Source organism: Gracilinanus agilis, chromosome 6, assembly GCF_016433145.1.
Source record: "Gracilinanus agilis isolate LMUSP501 chromosome 6, AgileGrace, whole genome shotgun sequence".
NCBI lineage: Eukaryota > Metazoa > Chordata > Mammalia > Didelphimorphia > Didelphidae > Gracilinanus > Gracilinanus agilis.
The window spans coordinates 238292838-238310149 of NC_058135.1; the positions used below are offsets into that span (position 1 = coordinate 238292838).

The window sequence follows — 17312 nt, forward strand, 5'->3', positions numbered from 1 at the left end:
CCCTAAAATTGCTTCTGAATCGATTTAGATTTTCATCCTTTTCTAAGGCTGATGAATTCGGCCAGAGGCCTTCCAGCCACCCTGAATTCCTTTTCTACATCCTAACCATGCCCTTTTCAAACTCCATACTCTTCCAGGGACAGTGTTCTGAGACTGAGCTAGCCCAAATCTAACTCATCCAGAAGGTTCACAATTTTTCAGATTTCAATCGTAGTCCTCCCAGAATTCTTCCTATTAACCTTGAATCCTCATCTTTTTAGTTCGTCTTCACAGAGGCTAGCCCTCCTCTGCCTAGCCCCTTGCTCAGTCAGTTGTCCTTCTCCAAACCTTCTCTAGTTTCATGTTCTTTCTACCCTGAGTACTCCAGATAGAGACATGCCATGATTCTGCATGAGTGCTAGATGACTAATTACTCTGCTGATGAAATCTCAACATCTGACTGGCCTGTGTGGCTGTGAGGCCTCCCAGCCTTGTCTGCTATGTTTAGGACTCCTACGTCTCTTTGGAGAGCTCAGATATTATCAGAGTAGAGGATTTTGCTTTACTTTTCTATGGTGTTATTTTGCATTTAGAAACACTGGGACTCATCTGCTCTTGTATATCTCCCACATGCATCTTCTCAAGACCTTTCCAAAACTTATTGATCACCCTCTGTTTGACTTCTTGTGACCTGGAAAGGCTTACTATCATTTTACAAACTTGGAAGATTTCACTGGTCATGTCTCCTTTCAGATGATTTATTAAAAGGCCCAATAAGACCAGATCTGAGAGTGGATCCAGCAGTGGTCCTTGGGGAACTACTTTTTGTTCCCTGTTTCTAAGTCAGGAAAATTCCTTCCTTGACAAAACAAGACCCTTCACCCCTACCCCAATCCTATTCCATCCTTAATGTGCCTTTGGTGTGGAACTTTTCTGAAAGGCTAAACAGATTATGGTCAGTTTGTGCTATGTTAATTAAACTCAGCAAAATATCAGCTCCAGGGCAATGTTAAAAAAAATCAAATGATTTGTCTGAATACCTCAGTTTCCATTGGTGCATATAAATAATTAAAAAAGATAGGGCTCCTCTTGTGCATCCTCTCAATACATTCCCAAATGCAAATTCCCTTTTTGGCATGTTTGTCTCCTTTATCTTCAAAGAGTGTTCCTTAAAAACAACACAAAAGTAAGAGTTAGATAAAATGAAACTTACTATAAAAATGTGAGATAAAAAAATTCAACAGAAAAGAGAGGAATATTTTATATGGAACTAGGGAATCACTCAATAAACATATATTAAGCACCTATTATGAGCCAGCTACTAGGCTAAGTGCTGGGGAAAATGAACTTAATTAAAGAAGCCATAGCAAATGCATTCAAGCCTCAAAACCAAGAGAATTTTGTATTTTATATTTGTAAAGTTGACTTATGAAAGCATGGGTAAGATTTTACATTTATTCCTATTAAATTTCTTGGCCATTTCCAAATGATGCTACCTATACTCCAGCTATCCTCCTCATCTCTTCTTGTCCAAACTTAAACTGTGCCTTAACTTTCCTGGAAGCAGGCTGCCATACCACTTCCTGGCTATTTCTAAACTAATCTACCCCAACCTCCACTCCATGAGTTATCTTTTCCCAAAGGAATTTTGTATCCTTGTATTTGTATCCTCAGCATCTGACACAATGAATGACATATACTTTTTTAAAGAGACTTTTAAAATTATTTTTTCAGTTCTGAATTCTTTTTGTTCTTCCCCCCACCCAATGAGAAGGCAAGAAAAACAAAACCTATTTTAAATATGTATAGTAATGCAAAACAAATTTCTGCATTAGTCACATTTTTTTTTAACTTAGGAAAAGATAAAAATATGCTTCAGTCTGCACTTAAAGTCTAGCACTTCTCTCTCTGGAGACAGACAGAATGTTTCTTCATGGGTAACCTTTCACAGTTGATCATTGTTACAATATTGCTGTTATTGTGTATACCATTCTCCTATTTCTACCCACTTCACTTTGCATCCATTCATGTAAGTCTTCCTAGGCTTTTCTGAAAGCATCCTGTTTGTCATTTCTTACAACAAAATAGTATTCTACCACATTCATACAAAATAACTACTTTAGCTTTTCCTCAATTAATGGGCATCCTCTCACTTTCTGAATCTCTGCCATCACATAAAGAGTTGTCATATATATTTTGTACATATGGGTCCTTTCCCTCTTCTTTGGTCTCTTTGGAGTATAGATCTAGTAGCAATATTGTTGGGTCAAAGGGTTTAATAGTCTTTGGTGCACAGTTTCAAAGTGTTTCCCAGAATGGTTAGATGAGTTCACAACTCCACCAACAGTGACTATTTTCTTACTTCCTTTCTAGCATTTGTCATTTTCCATTTTTGTCATTTTTGCCAATCTGATGGGAGTGAGATGGTACTTCAGAATTATTTTAATTTGCATTTCTCTAATTATTAGTGATTTAGAGCAATTTTCTATTGCTATTGATAGCTTTGATTTCTTCCTCTAAGAACTGTTTATTCAAATCTTTAACCATTTACTAACTGGGGAATGGCTCTTATTCTTATAAATTTGACTCTGTTCCCTATATAACTTAGAAATGATACTTTTATCAGAGAACCATATTGCAAAGATCCCCCCATCCCAATCTCCTGCCTTTCTTCTAATTTTAACTGCATTGATTTGATTTGTGTAATCAAATTTTGTTCCCAATATAGATAATGCTCTTTGTTTTAGATAGATACTACTTACCATTTTAAGTAAAGTTTTGTTTAACCCTGTGACTTCTAGTGTTTTTAATAGGACCAGGTATTGCATTTTGTCAAAAGCCTTTTCTTTAACTGCTGAAATAATCATCACATTTTTGTTGAGATTTCACATTTTCTCCTATTTTTTTAGTCTTTTGACTTTGCTTTATTATTTCTTGATGTCTCATGTAATCATTAACCTCCATAAGATATTAGCTTGCATTTGTCCAATTCTAATTTTTAGGGAGTTATTTTTTCTAATAATGTTCTGATTTATTTTACAAAGCTGCTAATTCCCTTTTCATTACTTTTTTGCTTAGCTCTCATTTCTTTTTTCATTTTTCTTCTACTGCTCCCACTTGATTTTTAAAGTCTTTTTTTGCCTTGCTTTGCTTATAGATATTTTCAAGTCATTGTCTTCTGTGTTTCTGTCTTGAGCTTCTCTGTTATTATAGTAGCTCTTTATGATCTAGTTCTTTTTTGGTTTCCCATTCTTCCAGTTTACTGTAAAGGATAATTTAATTAAGCAACTTCAGTTTAAATTCATTGCTTAATGTCTCCTCAGAGCTGTATATCTTCTACATGTAATCTCATTAAGTAATCAGTACTTTAACGGTAAGTTATAAGGAATAATCTCAATTATTGATTGATTGAATAATCGCATATGAAAATCAGTAATCATTTTGTGAATAAAATAACAAGGAAAATCCCCTGAAGTTCCTTGACAAGATATCTTTGCTAAGGGGAGCTATGTGTTTGGCTTTAGCATCCTAGAATGTATGCAGATGCACTTAAGGCTGGAGATTTGTGACATCTGAGCCACAAAAAGAGATTATGTAACTGGTCCTAAAATAAGAAAAACCTCTGATCTTCTTGAAGATGAAGGCATCCTAGAAAATTAAAGAAAGAAGCAGCTGACCAACTCTATTTTCTGGGAGGAGTTTGTATAATCTGACTCTTCTGGATAGACTATAAATACTTGGTCAGTTCCATTTTTCAGGGTCCAGACCCCGATGTGATTGACTGTTATACTACTTCTTGACTTTGGGCTTTATGTTAATGTTAGGCTCTGCTAACTTCTAGATGTGAGGTCTGGTGTGAGCTTGTCTGTTTATGCACTTCTGCTGCTTTCACAGTTCAGTCTGGGGACCTGGAGGCTTTTAGTGCTTCCAAGGTAGTGTAATCTGGGGAAAGGTTGTTCATTGCTCTCTTGGTCTGAGCTCTGCATGTTTCTGACCTGGTTTGGGTCTATTGGCTCATGTGTAGTTAAATTTCAATAGATTACTGCTGGACTCAGTCAATGTTAACCTGCTGGGAAGCTCTGCAGGGTCAGAGAGACTGAACTGCTTGATTCCTTTTTAATCTTTGTTTCCTATCCTGATAATTCCACTCTAGGCTTATGTGTTGGGCTAGAAGTTAGAACTGTGTCTCCTCTCTGCCTTTGGGATCAGAACATTATGCTAAGCTTTTAGAACTTGTTCTATGCTCCATACACAGCTAAGGCCTCTCCTGCTTGCAATTGCACCTCCTTACCTCAGAATTGTGACCCAGAACTGGGTAATGGGTAACAGAGCTGCCAGATTGTATTCATTCCTGCTCCCAATGCCGGTTCCTGGGTCCCCTGGGGTCTCTTTCTGCCCATGTGCTTCCCATAACTTAAGTCTCAGCCCCCTTACCACTATCCTTGGGTGCTAAAATGTTATCCCCTGCAGCTGTTACATTATGCTCCTGGCAGTCAAAGCCCCAGTATCTTCATACCTCTACCTTCCTAAATTGCCTCTGACTAGAAAAATGACTTATTCTGACTTTTTCTTGGCCTTCTTGATCAGATTTCAGTCTGGTGTGTTTTCTAGGTTATTGTAGAGGATGCATATTAGGTGAGCTGGCCAAAAATGCTGACTCTGACTCCATCTCCATATAGTTTTTTTTTTTAACCCCTACCTTCCATCTTAGAATCAAGACTAATGTTGGTTCCAAGGCAGAAGAGTGGTAAGGGCTAGGCAACTAGGGTGAAGTGACTTGCTGAGGGTCACACAGTTAGGAGGTGCCTGAGCCCAGATTTGAACTCCAGATATCTCATCTTCAGGCCTGGCTCTCTGATCCACTGAGCCATTTAGCTGGCCCCCATATAGTTTTTATATATACTTTTTTCAATTATTTGTTCCCTCATTAACATTTTACCCTGATTTTGGCCATATTCTGGCTTGCAAAAAGCCTTTTGGAGCCTGACTGTCATCCAATGTGTTAGCTGTCTTTCTTTGATTTAGGTCATTTATAGATCTGATAAGCACGCTCTCTATACTTTTATCCACATCATTAATTTCAGTTAAGCCCAGACTACTGAAGTACTTTAGAGAGACCTATTTCCAAGTTGATAATCAGATCCTTAATGACTACTCTTAGTTTAGCCATTCAACCAGTTCCATATCTATTAAATGTTACTATTGTCTGGTCTACTTTATTCCATCTTGCCCATTACCATCAGAGACTTTAGAAATGCTAAAACCCAGACAAACTAAACTATATCCACAGTAGTTTTTTGATCTCAGTCTAGTAACCCTGTCAAAAAAGGGAAATGAGGTTAGTCTGGCATGATCCATAATTTAAAGATCCATGTGGCCTCTGGGACACCTGCTTCCTTTTCTAGATGTTCACTACTCTTATGATATTATACAATATACTTTTGCCAGAAATTGAAGTTAGCTCCTTGGCATATAACATGCAAATTCTACTCTTTTCCCTTTGTTGAAAATCAAAACAATATGCAATTATATGCTGAATCCCACTATATAATTAAATTTTCTCCTCAGTCTGTACTTGTCAGACATAAGATCATTTAAGGATTTTCCTTAATTGTTTAGTTGTTTATATATGCCTTAAGTAATGACCATGGTGATTTCAGATGACAGACAATAAGTGTGGTTCCAATCCTGATACACAAGTCTTAAAAAAGGTGATAGCATGTTCCAAGTAATTCTTTTATATTTCCCAATGATTTAAAATGGACTGTAACCCCTCATCACATCTCACCTAGAATAATTCTATAAATAGATCAGGCAGGTTGGGAGAGATTGGACCAGAGTCATGAGACTTTAATTTTGCAAAGTGCCTCTTCAGATACATTGATGCCTTGATAATTAAGAGTGGTTTCTTACCTAGGAGTGACTTCTTGCTATGGTTCAAATGACTTAGGTCAACAAACAATTTATTCATTTATCAGAAAGGAGCGGCAAAGGTTCATTAAAAAATTTTTGCTCTGCTTGATTACCTGAAAGCTGATTCTAAGACAGAAGGTAAGGGTTTAGTTTTTTTTAAAGAAGGAATAAGAAAACACTTACTGATGGTATTGGTTTAACTTGAGATTAAGTTTAACCAAAGATCTACTTTACTGGCTCTTAACTTTGCTTGCTTCCTTCAAAACTCAGCTGAAATTCTACCTTCTTTAAGGAGCCCTTCCTGGTCCCTCTCAATGCAAGTAGCTGCATATTAAGTATCGTTTCAAGACAGAAGTGTGGTGAGGACTAGGCAACTGGGGGTAAGTGACTTGTCCATGGTCAGATAGCTGTCTGGGGCTAGATTTGAACCTAGGGCCTCCAGTCTCTAGGCCTGGCTCTCTATCTCAACAGAGCTGCTTTTTTTCTTATTCCTTCCTTCAAAAGTTCTCCCAGGATGATTATCTGGGCACACTCAGAAAATATAGATTTCAAAATAATTAGATCTTTCACACAACAGAAGCCACAAGAAGCCCATTAAGTATAACATAATTTCACAGTCTTAGAAAATGAATTGCAGAAACCTTTTCTTAAAAAATAAAATTAACAAATCATCCTGTGACCGTTTCTTTGTCCCCTCCAAGGTAAAGAACCAGAGGGATGTTCTCAACACAGATCAGTTTGCCACAGGTACAAGTGACTAACAGTGACATGCACTCAGTTGATGTAATGAAAAGCTGATCAGCCTTATTGTATTGGTTAGCTTTAAATAGTTCCATCCCATTCTCAAGAATGAGATGTTTGCCTTGAGGAAGAACTGTCCAGAGTTTAAAATCCAGACTGTACATAGCTAGTTCAAGGCAGAATGCTCCTCTCCACTAGCTCCCTGGCCATGTTGCAAGCTCACAGACAGAAGCCCCAGGACTGCACGAAGATACATACCGTGCTCTAATCGCTCATGGTCTGAGTCCAGAAGAAAGGTTTTAAAACGATTGGAGACGTAGTGGAAAGCCAGGAATTTTAGATAATACTGATTGAATTCAAACTCTGTTGGATACTGGTTATGAACCTAGAATAAAAAGAAGAGTGAGAAATCCATGAGATCAGACAAAGCTGTTGCTTCACTTTATGGAAGATCTCAAAATTGAACCCAGAGACTTCATGGTCTTGGGCAAGTTCATGCCACTTCTATTCTGGTACACCCCCAAATGGACTTATTCATCTAAATTCATTTACTCATTGAGCAAACATTTTCTGATCATCTCCTATGGACAAGGCATTGGAACAGCCCTGTGAGGAATGCAGAAGACACGGTTCTCCCTCTTCAGGCACTATCACGGAAAAAGGGAGCACAAAAACAACTCGAATACGAGTGGTTTAAGAGTTTAATTTCCTTTTGCAAAATGACAGGGTTGGACTGCAAGACTTCTAAAACCCTTTATAGCTCTGATATCCTGAGTTTAGCACAGGAAAATCACAATGGGCTCTGCCGATAAAGGAACCTGCCATTTCTACTGGGCTTTATGGATGGGAAAGAAGTGCTTTCTAATGACACTGTTACTTCTGGGCCTCAACAACTTTGGAAGAGAGAGAGGTAGGGTATTTGTGGAAAACTTCATGGAAGACAGAAGGATTTGAGAGAATAAGTGGAAGGCTTTTTATAAATAGGCACTGCAAGGTAATCTAGGCAGAGGGAAATTTATGAGCAAAGATAGATCATTAGGAAGGCTCAAGGTACTAGTAGGAGTGACAAGCATGCCATTTTGGTGGGTAAGGCAATGGTGGGAGTTGTCAGGAAAGAAAAGGATGGAAGTCTGAGTGTGGAGACTCTGAATAACATTTGTGTCACTTTGAATGACACCATGCCAAGCATAGTAAATATCAAGAGAAAAGTGAGACAGTCATTGACTGCAATGGATTGCATGCTCTTAAACATGGGAGGAGATCATCTGCAGGATGGATGGAAAAGCTTCTGTGTCCTAAGGGCACGTAGGGGTAGTTAGGAAACGGCTGTAACTTAGATGGCATACTTGGGGTCTGGAGGGCAATTGGTAAGGCCTGATGGTCTTTCACCTTAGCAGAAGAATTTTAGTTGGGGACTCCTAGCTCCTCAAGTAGTATAAATGGTCACGTCTTCTCTTTGGCTGCTGGGGCTTTGAGGGTCTGACTTACCAAGGGGAGACCAGAGAGTTTTCTTCAAATATCTAAAGGGCTATCATGCACTGTCAGACTCCTAGAATGTTAGAGCTGAAAGGGATATGAGAAATCAGTTTAACTTTGGAAAAATCAGTCCTGATTTTACAAAGTAAGAAACCAAGGCTCTGAGATAGCTGACTTGTTTAGGGTTATATAGCTAGTTAGTGACCAAAATGGGATTTGAAATTAGAGCTCCTAACCTCTAAATTTAATTTTCTTCTTCCTCACAAGCTGTACTTTCCTGGAGATGAGATGTGTTCTGGGCTGTTTATGAGGTCCAAATCTGGGCCAATGGATAAGAGTTTCAAGAATGCTCTTTGTCAAACAGTGGGAGAAATGTCTCTTGAAGGGGTGAGTTTTTTGAGGGAAGGCCAGCAGGGTCAAATGTATGTTTTGTCAAGATGGGGAAACCTGGGCATGACTAGATATTAAGGGAAAGAAGCCAATAAAAAAAGCACAGATTGAAGAGGGTAAAGGGAGAATTAGAGGAATAAGTCCTAGAAGAGAAGGGAGAAGAGAGGGTCAAAGGCAACGGGAAAAGGGCATGGAAGGCAGAAGGAAGAGATAAAGGAGATAGATGAGGTGGAGAGGGGAGAAGGTGAAACAAATCACAGCTGGCCTTAATATTTGGCTTTCACAAATGAGGAGACAAGGTTATTTACTAAGATTGAGGAGGTGGGGGTGGCACTGGAGACTGGAGAAAGATGGAGAAATTCTAGAAGTCAATGAATGAGGAGATTTTGCTAAGGGTTCTGGGATTCACATAGATTAAATATTTGAAGACATTCTTTGGAAAGCATTTTTAATTTGGCATTAGCAGAAGACTGGTGTAATTTCTAAGATTCAAATGGACCATCTGACTGCAGATTTAGACTATATCTCTAATCCTTTCAGGACTAAGAAGGGGAGGGGGAGGGGTACAGGGAGAAGGGAATGGGGGGGGGGAGAGAGAGAGAGAGACAGAGACAGACAGAGACAGAGAGACAGAGACAGAGACAGAGACAGAGAGACAGAGAGAGACAGAGAGAAACAACTCTAGCTTCATTCTGCCTAAGCCAAAAAATATTTTTATTGGAAGCTCAGACATCTTTGGCTGGAAGAATAAAGTTGCAATCATAATTTTACTCTATTAAAAAGCTGTTTCAAATTAGCACTGCAGTTGGAATTTTCAAAAAGCATTTGTAAAATTCAACTCTGTTCACTCTTTAAGTTGATCATCTCCAAAATGCATCTAGCATCAAACATATTCAATTGAATTTTGCAAGCCAAGGTAAACTTGGAGCTTTATAGTATGTTAATTACTCCAAAAGGAAATAGGAATTCAAAGTCATGTATGTTATTCTGCATATTGTTTGCCATAATTTATACCGTCAAACCATAATTTCCTACAGTGAAGAAAGGCTCATTCAACATGTTCTTAGCCTGTTAGTTAACTGGATCACTTCTAAAATGCTGACAATTTATCTAGAAAAAAATAACAGAGTTCAGGAAGAGACAATAAGAGGGCATTTAGTCCCCTAACTTCACAGTTCAGTTGCACAGCTGGAACTACTACCTCACAGTCACTCTTTTTAACTGCCCTAGCCTAGATGGCTCACTTGCATGGACAGGAAAAAGCCCTGGATTTGGGAGTTGGAAGATCCAAGTTCGGTCCTAGCTCTGTCACAAAGTGGCTCTAAGCAAATCACTTGACCATTCTAGGTCTTATTTTCTCTCTTTGTTAAATGAAAGTACTGTACAAAGTGAACTTGAGATTAGACCAGACTCTGACACTGTGAACATGCTTAAGAAACAACTTCTGAAGACTGAGCGCACATGAACAAATTCACTCAACTTAACTTGCCATATATTTAATAATATACAAATAGTTATCTGGCTACAAGGTAATTAGGCATAATTAGCCAGCAGTTCACAAACATGACTCTATTAGTTAGTGTTCCAGTATTTAGAATTAATACAACCAGCATTCTAATATCTATAATCTACAATCAGTTTTCCACAACATTATGTAGAATCTAATTCTAAACACCTAGAGCCACAATTGTGCTATTGAGACCTGAGTGTCAAAGTCTTTTAGATTTGATTTTGTGTAACTGAGACAGAGCTTCTGCAAAACCAGGATGGCAGAGACCTCCAGGTCCTGTGTGGTTCTTCCAAAGTGTATCAAGCAGGTCTCTGCCCTTCCACCACTCCCCCACTGATGCCCGCATTCCAAGGCACCTGCTAGTCAGGGGCCACCGACGCTGTCCTCAGAGCAAGTTTACCTGTTTTCGGGAAGGAGGTCGCTGCCCCAACATGGCTGGTGGGCTGCCCACAGATTGCCTACACCAATATATACTTCAGTGGAACAAACAAGCCAATAGCTGACAGACAATGGAAATAAGACTTGAAGCCTTGAAACTCTTATTAGAAACAAAAAGCTTTTTCTTCGGGTGTTCTAAATCTGACGTGTCCTTATGAGTGCGAGGCTTTACTTGGTCCCAGGGCGGCCCTACGTGGTTTCAGAGAAGACTGTCAGAATTGGAGCCTGCAATGATTTCTAATATGGAAGGAAAACGGAATATGAAGTCGATCTCAGTGCACTACGTGTTTCATGTTTTTCTGACTGTGGACCACTAAACGCCTTCCAAAAGGAAGAGGCCAAGAGGATGGCTATGTGGTCATTAGTGAAGCCCATCGACTTAAAATGGAAGCATCATGTCCAGGATCTAGAATGCTTTTGCCAGCACAGACTTTAAACTACAGAAAATTTTAGAAGAGTCTAATCTGTTGAATATCCAGTGAATAATATCACTGTGGTCCCAACACAAAGATAAATAAATGCGGAGTCAGAAGTCGTGGATCTGAATCCTGGCTCTACTGCGGAGTAGCTACGTGTCCTTGGGTAAGTCTCTTCCCTGTCCTGGGCAGAGCTCTCTGTGAATAACTGCACGCCAGAATGATACGAGACGGCTACAGTTTGTGCTCCTTTGACGAAATAAAGGGAAGTGCTCTGTTATGAACTTCAGAGTGCATCAGCCATGCTGGGTGAGGGTTTGCTCCAATTCCACGGGCTAAATCGCATCTGGCAGTGCTCGAGAAGAGCCCGAAGGTGCAGCGGCGCCGACACCTCGTGGGATCCCCCTCAGGACTGCATGGAGATGACCCTCACCGCACCGCGGGCACGCTGCAACTGTCTACAGACACATTGCTACGAAGGAGTTTCATGAACGTTTGGAGAGCGGAACTAGGTCGCAGTTACTTTTCTTCAAACTCGCATCTGACAGAATTCCGAGGGAGAACTCCGACGTGTTCACAGAAAACAGATTCTTTGGTAAGGTGGGCCTTTTTGCTGGCAAATATTTGGAAAAGCAGCCTACTGTACGGATTGGCTCCTGCACGCTCCTGATTGTCCTTTTGACTTGAGCTCCATTGTTGAAAGCAAACGAAGCTTCCTGTAATGACATCACTTTAGCCAAACCGACATTCAGGAGAAACTTGCCAGATGTTGCTATTATGAAACAGTGATTTAGCATTTGTAATTCAGCTGACACCTGGAGCTATTGGCATCAACAACGGCTTTTTATGCCATGAGGCAGTTCTAATTTAAGAGGCAGAACCTCGTGTATTTTCTTTGTAATTTGATTTGAACTCACAGACAAGCCAGAGCAGTGCTTCCCTGACTGCTCTTGGACTTCACCACGTGAGTCTGAAAGAGTTAATTAATTGGCAGAGAAGACATTTGAAGGAGGATATTTTCATGGGTTATTCTTTCTTTCTGAAATTATTTTGATAGCAGCCTTTGGTGTGTTGGCTTAACTTCTGGCAGCGGATGGGCCAACTGGAGTAAGCCTGTGTCTTGGACATCTACCTGGAAAGGGAACCCATCGAGGCATTCATTCTCCGTCCCCTCTGACCAGCCTGCTGGGGATGATGAAACACCTCCTGAGAGTGAAGTCAGTCGGAGCAGACGAGACGCAGACGGGGCGACGGCACTCCTCCATGGCTCTCGGGAGAAATGGCCCCACGCTAACATAAAACTAGCTGCCGGGGAAAAGCCACCGAATGCTCTGCGGGAGGGCTGGCAAATGACCAAAGCACATTTTAATGCCCTGATGAGGTGGCCTGCCCACTCTGCCACCACTTGCTGCAGCTGAAGTTATGGCTATGTGAATTACTAAGTCAAAAAAGGGTGTGATGAGACTTGGAATTATGCTGAAAACTATGAAAAGGCAACTGTTTATTCTTTCACTATATTTGGTGATCCATTAATATACAAACATTTGAATTAACACACAAAAAAAACCAACCTGTCTTTGACCTCAGTCTAACAACCTAACCAAAAATACTCTTTTAAAATGGATTTTTCTATATCAACATAATAACCAACAGAGTCATAATAAGTTTGGTCTAGAGCAGTGATGGGCAAACTACGGCCACAGGTCAGATGTGGCCCCCTGAAATGTTCTATCCTGCCGCCATGTGACATTATTCCTAATCTGATGAATACAGTGAGGAGGATACAATACAATGAAACTTCAAAAGAGTTGCCTTAGAAACAGACTGACAGACAAGCATTTCCTTTCCTTTGGCCCCCTCTTTAAAAAGTTTGCCCATCACTAATCTAGAGGATAAAGCCCAATCTTCCACTTCATAGTTAGGGGCTTTAGAGCAAGTTACCTGGCTTCTCTGGGTTTCAGTTTCCTCATTTGAAAAGCAAGAATAACTAATATTAAAAGTGAGCCCCTTAGGCTACCATGAAACAAAATGAATTAATATATTTAAATTGTTTAATAAATATGAAGTATTATATTAATGGAAGCTATAGTGGAAGACGCCTTACTTGATAATACTACTCAGAAGGATCTGCCACTATCTTGGAGAATATTCAGCATCTTGTCCACAAAAAAGAGGGAGTCAACACTCAGAGGGAGGTTCCTCTGATATAGTATACTGGTTGCATAGAGACCCAGAACAATACAGAACCTCCTGAATGAGATTCATGAACATTTTGTAATATCTTTTGAAGTCTGGGAGAGTAAGACTACTTTTATAAGTTCCTTGAAATTCCTGCCCATTTGTTTTTCCATATAACTTTCATATTGATTTTATTTGGTTTTAATGAAGAAAAACTTTGGCATTTTTATTGGTCTTGCACTAAATATATAAATTAATTTAGTGAGTATTGTCATTTTGACTATAGTAAACCAATGTATTTATAAACACAGAATGTTCCGCCAATTATTTAGGTCTTTTGTTTATTTCAGTCATTACAGTTTTACAGTTTACATGCATTTCCAACTAAATTTCTCTCTGGGTGACTTCATCGGCTCACATGGCTTTAATGATCTCGATGCTAATGATTCACAGATCTTTATACCCAGTCTCCGTCTTGCTCCTGAGCTCCAGTTATGCATAACAAACTTTTCACTGGACATTTTAAACTGGATTACCATAGGTTATCTTAAACACAACTGCTGAAAATAGAACTTGTTATTTTATCTCCCAAACCCATCTTTCTTTCAAGTTCTGGGGTTTTAGTCAAGGGTATTACCATCTTCCCAGGCACCTAAGTCTACAATATTGAATTTATCTTCAAGTTCTCCCTGGCACTCATACCACCTATCCAATCGGCAGCCAAATTAGACTGTTTCTTCCCCAACATCATCTCTGTCTCTTTTCCTCTGCTATCAATTAGGTCTTTACCAGCTCTTAGGTGTTCCACTCAGCTGCCAAAAGAGATTTTCCCTAAGGTGCCATGTGGCTGTGCCCCTCCTCTACTCAATAAATTCTAGAGGATCTTATTTTTTCTAGGATCAAATATATATTCCTATGTTTGTTTGGCATTTGTAGCCCTTTACAACCTGGCCTCAGACTCTATTTCAAGATCAACCCTTTTTGCTCAGTCATTCTGATCTCTTTATATCATGCCTGGAAGGCTCTCCCTAATCGCCTCAGTCTCTCCGGACCTCCGTTGGAAGGGAGAGTTTCCTTTCTCCCAAATTATCTTATTTCTATTTTGTATATACACAATACACACATACATGTGTGCATGTATATGTGCATATGTGTATTCTTCCTTCCTTAGGCTGTAAGCCTCTTGAAGGCAAGGGCTTTTTCTCTTTTCCTCTGTATTTCCCAGAGAATGGGAAGTGTGCCTGTGACTTGGGCATCTGCCTTGAGAGGGAACCCAACAAGCCCTCCTTCTCCTCCCTCTCTGACCAGCCTGCTGGAGATGATGAAGTGCCTCCTTAGAGTGAAGTCAGTCAGAACAGACGGGACACAGACGGGGTGACGGCACTCCTCAGCCTGCACTCTCTTGGGAGAAACGGCCCCACGCTAAGGTAGAACCAGCTGCTGTGGGAAAGCCACGGAATGCCCGGGAGGCCTGGCAAACCAAAGACGCTGACTTTCTCTGCTCTTACTTTGCTTAGGTACTGGGAATTCCAGCCTCCACAATGACATTATTTGTAGACAACATGAGCGGATGTCTAGGAGTCCTCCTATCAATTAGGGTATTAATGCTGAAGTACCGGAACAGCAAAGACAAACCACAGAGAAGGTGGCCTGGGGTAGAAGCCGGAGGCCTGGATTTGGCACCTGCTCCTCTGGCCTCTCTGTAGGGCCCTGCGAGGAGGGCAGGTCGCCTTCTGCCTCAGTCTCAGTTCTTCGTCTTTATTAGAAGGCGGCTGGGCAAGATCCATCTCCAAAGCATAAGTCTTATTCTGATTGCTTGCCATACCTCCAGGATTCCAGCAGCTAGTATGGACCATATCCACTCACTTTTTTTAACTACCCCTCGGTGTCCTTGGGATGTGGATTATCTTTAAATCACTGGTCACATGCTTCTCCTCCTTTCTTCCTTTTTGATAACAACATTTAAAAGGGCATCCAAGGTTTTAAAAAATGACTAATGTGCTTGGGAGATGAATATGTTGGAATATGTGATGACAATTCCTTTTGCATCTCAGCCTCATATATTTTCGTGAGTCAGGCTTAGGATCTGGGCTATCTTCCATTGTTTGGCTCTACAGAACTTTGCAGGTTTAAGTTCCTTCTTAAAACACAGATCTTTTCTTTAAGTGTGTAGCAGGATCTGAATATAGTCCTAAGAGACAGATCTTCTAGTAGTAAGGTAAAAAAGAGCACTAGGTTTGGAATCAGAAGTCACAGGTTTGGAGCTCAGCTCTGTCTTCTATTCCCTTTATGAGCTGGGGCTAGGCACAGCTTTCCTCAGTTTCCTCAAATGATCTAAGTCCTTTTCAGTTCTAACTCCTTTGATTCTAAGAACCAGCCTGATACTTAACAGAAGAGGAAAAACAAAAAGGAAGGGGTGAAATAACTTGCCTGGGTTCACAAAGCAAGGTAGTGTCAGGGCCTATGTTTGAACCCAGTTCTCCTGCCCATGTTCTTCCCAAATCACTATTGTGTGCATGGGAATCACGACATTCATTGTTTTCCTCTGGCCCAGCAAGGATGCTTCTGCAGAAGGAATGTTTGATCTTCATCTGCTGGTAAAAAAAGCTATACCCAGGAAGCCTGGGATTTCCTTTGATGGAAAATGGACGTTCCTTTTGTTGACAAAGGGCTTCTTGAGGGGGTGACCAGCTCCACCAGATGCTGCTTACACATACTCAGAATGACTCAATAAAACAGTTTCTTAAAAAAGCCTGGCCACACAGTTCTAGGCCAATCAGCCCTGTTCTGTGGCAGGAAACACTTTCTGAAGACCAGTGCGAGTCAGAGCTGGCTCTTCCTAATAATAATTATAACTAGTCAGTACTTCAAGAAGCTGGTGCACCGAGGCAGTTACGTGGTACACTGGACAGAGCACTGGGCCTGGAGTCAAGAAAACCTGAGGTGGAATAGCCTTCAACACTTTCTGGCTGTGTGACCCTGGGGCAGATCACTTCAATGCTGCCTACCTCAGTTTCCTCAATTGTAAGTTGAAGTTAATAATAGCACTTTCCTTTTAGGGCCTGGTACACAGCAGGTGCTCAATAAATGCTTCTTCCCTTCTCCTCACTCCTTTCCCTTGAAGAGCAAATCAGTCCAGCCATATTACCTGATGCACACAGTCCAAGAACTGCAAGAAGACGGGAGCAAAGCCACTCCCCTGACAGTTGAAGGTCAAGTTGCTCCTCTGACTGAATTTGTGACCAAAGGAGAGCCACTCTTTCTCCACCAGCATCTGGAAGCCTCCCAGAGTCCTATAGAATGGGTCACTGAGCAGCTGGGCGAGGGATGCCACCTAGGACACAAGCAGGGAGGACAAGCATTAGTAACAGTCCTGAGAAAGGCATCTGAGCTCCCCAGTGCTCCCTGGGTGACAGGAGGGCTGATACAAAGTAAAAAAGACAAACAAACAAAAACATCTGAATTGTGAACTCATTTCATTGCTCTGGCAGATGGAATTGGTTGCAACAAATTCATTCACGACTCTTTCAAGCAAGATGTAAAGACTCAAGGTCAAATTTGATTAGCGTTATCTCTGAGGGAAGGCAATATCTGAACCATTTGGATAACCTAGACCCTTAATTAATAAATTGACTTATGGCAAAAATTCTCAGGGTTGCCAGAGGTTAGTTTATAAGCACAGGGAGAAGGATTTGATTGGCAGAAGGAACTCTGAGAGGAGGCACACCAAGGCTGTCTGCTCAAGAGGGAGTCATCCTTAAGTCCAGCTCTCTGGCTTTGAGGACCATCTCTTGGTCTGGCCTTGAGAGGCTGTTGCTCACGTTCCTAGAGTACTTTATTGCTTACAAAGTGCTCATCTCAGACCTACCCAAAGAATCACAATTTCAGAGCTGCAAGAGACCTTGGAAACCATCTGGTCTAATCTGTGTCACACCAAGAATCCTCTTTACAATATTGCCTAATGACATCTAGCATTTATTCAAAGACCTCAACTAAAGGGGACCCCACTATCTCCTAAAGCATCCCATCTACTTTTGGACAGCTCTAATTGTTAGGAAGTGCTCAGTGTCTTTGAAATTTCCATCCATTATTCCTCTCTCTGCCTGAAATTTGAAGAAAAGATATGGGTTTAAAGAAGGAATTGAGGACTACCAAATCCTATTGAATTCCTATGAAAGAGGGCTGGATTATAGTCAGAAGATTTGAATTAAAATCCTGACTCTTCCACTTACTGGGGTTTGGGCAGGTCACTTGAACTCTTTGTGATTCAG

The 17312-nt window shown here is 40.6% G+C and overlaps 1 protein-coding gene across 1 annotated transcript in view; it reads right to left on the minus strand.

The window, feature by feature from the left end:
- Nucleotides 1-17312, minus strand: part of SBF2 (SET binding factor 2) — a 545383-nt gene that overhangs the window by 10583 nt on the left and 517488 nt on the right. Inside the window, exons 33-35 of the mRNA XM_044680325.1 lie at nucleotides 16190-16375; nucleotides 6892-7018; nucleotides 1020-1147 (exon numbers count right to left, since the gene is read on the minus strand). Of these exons, the coding sequence (XP_044536260.1) occupies nucleotides 1020-1147; nucleotides 6892-7018; nucleotides 16190-16375 (441 nt within the window). The remainder of the gene's footprint in view (nucleotides 1-1019; nucleotides 1148-6891; nucleotides 7019-16189; nucleotides 16376-17312) is intronic.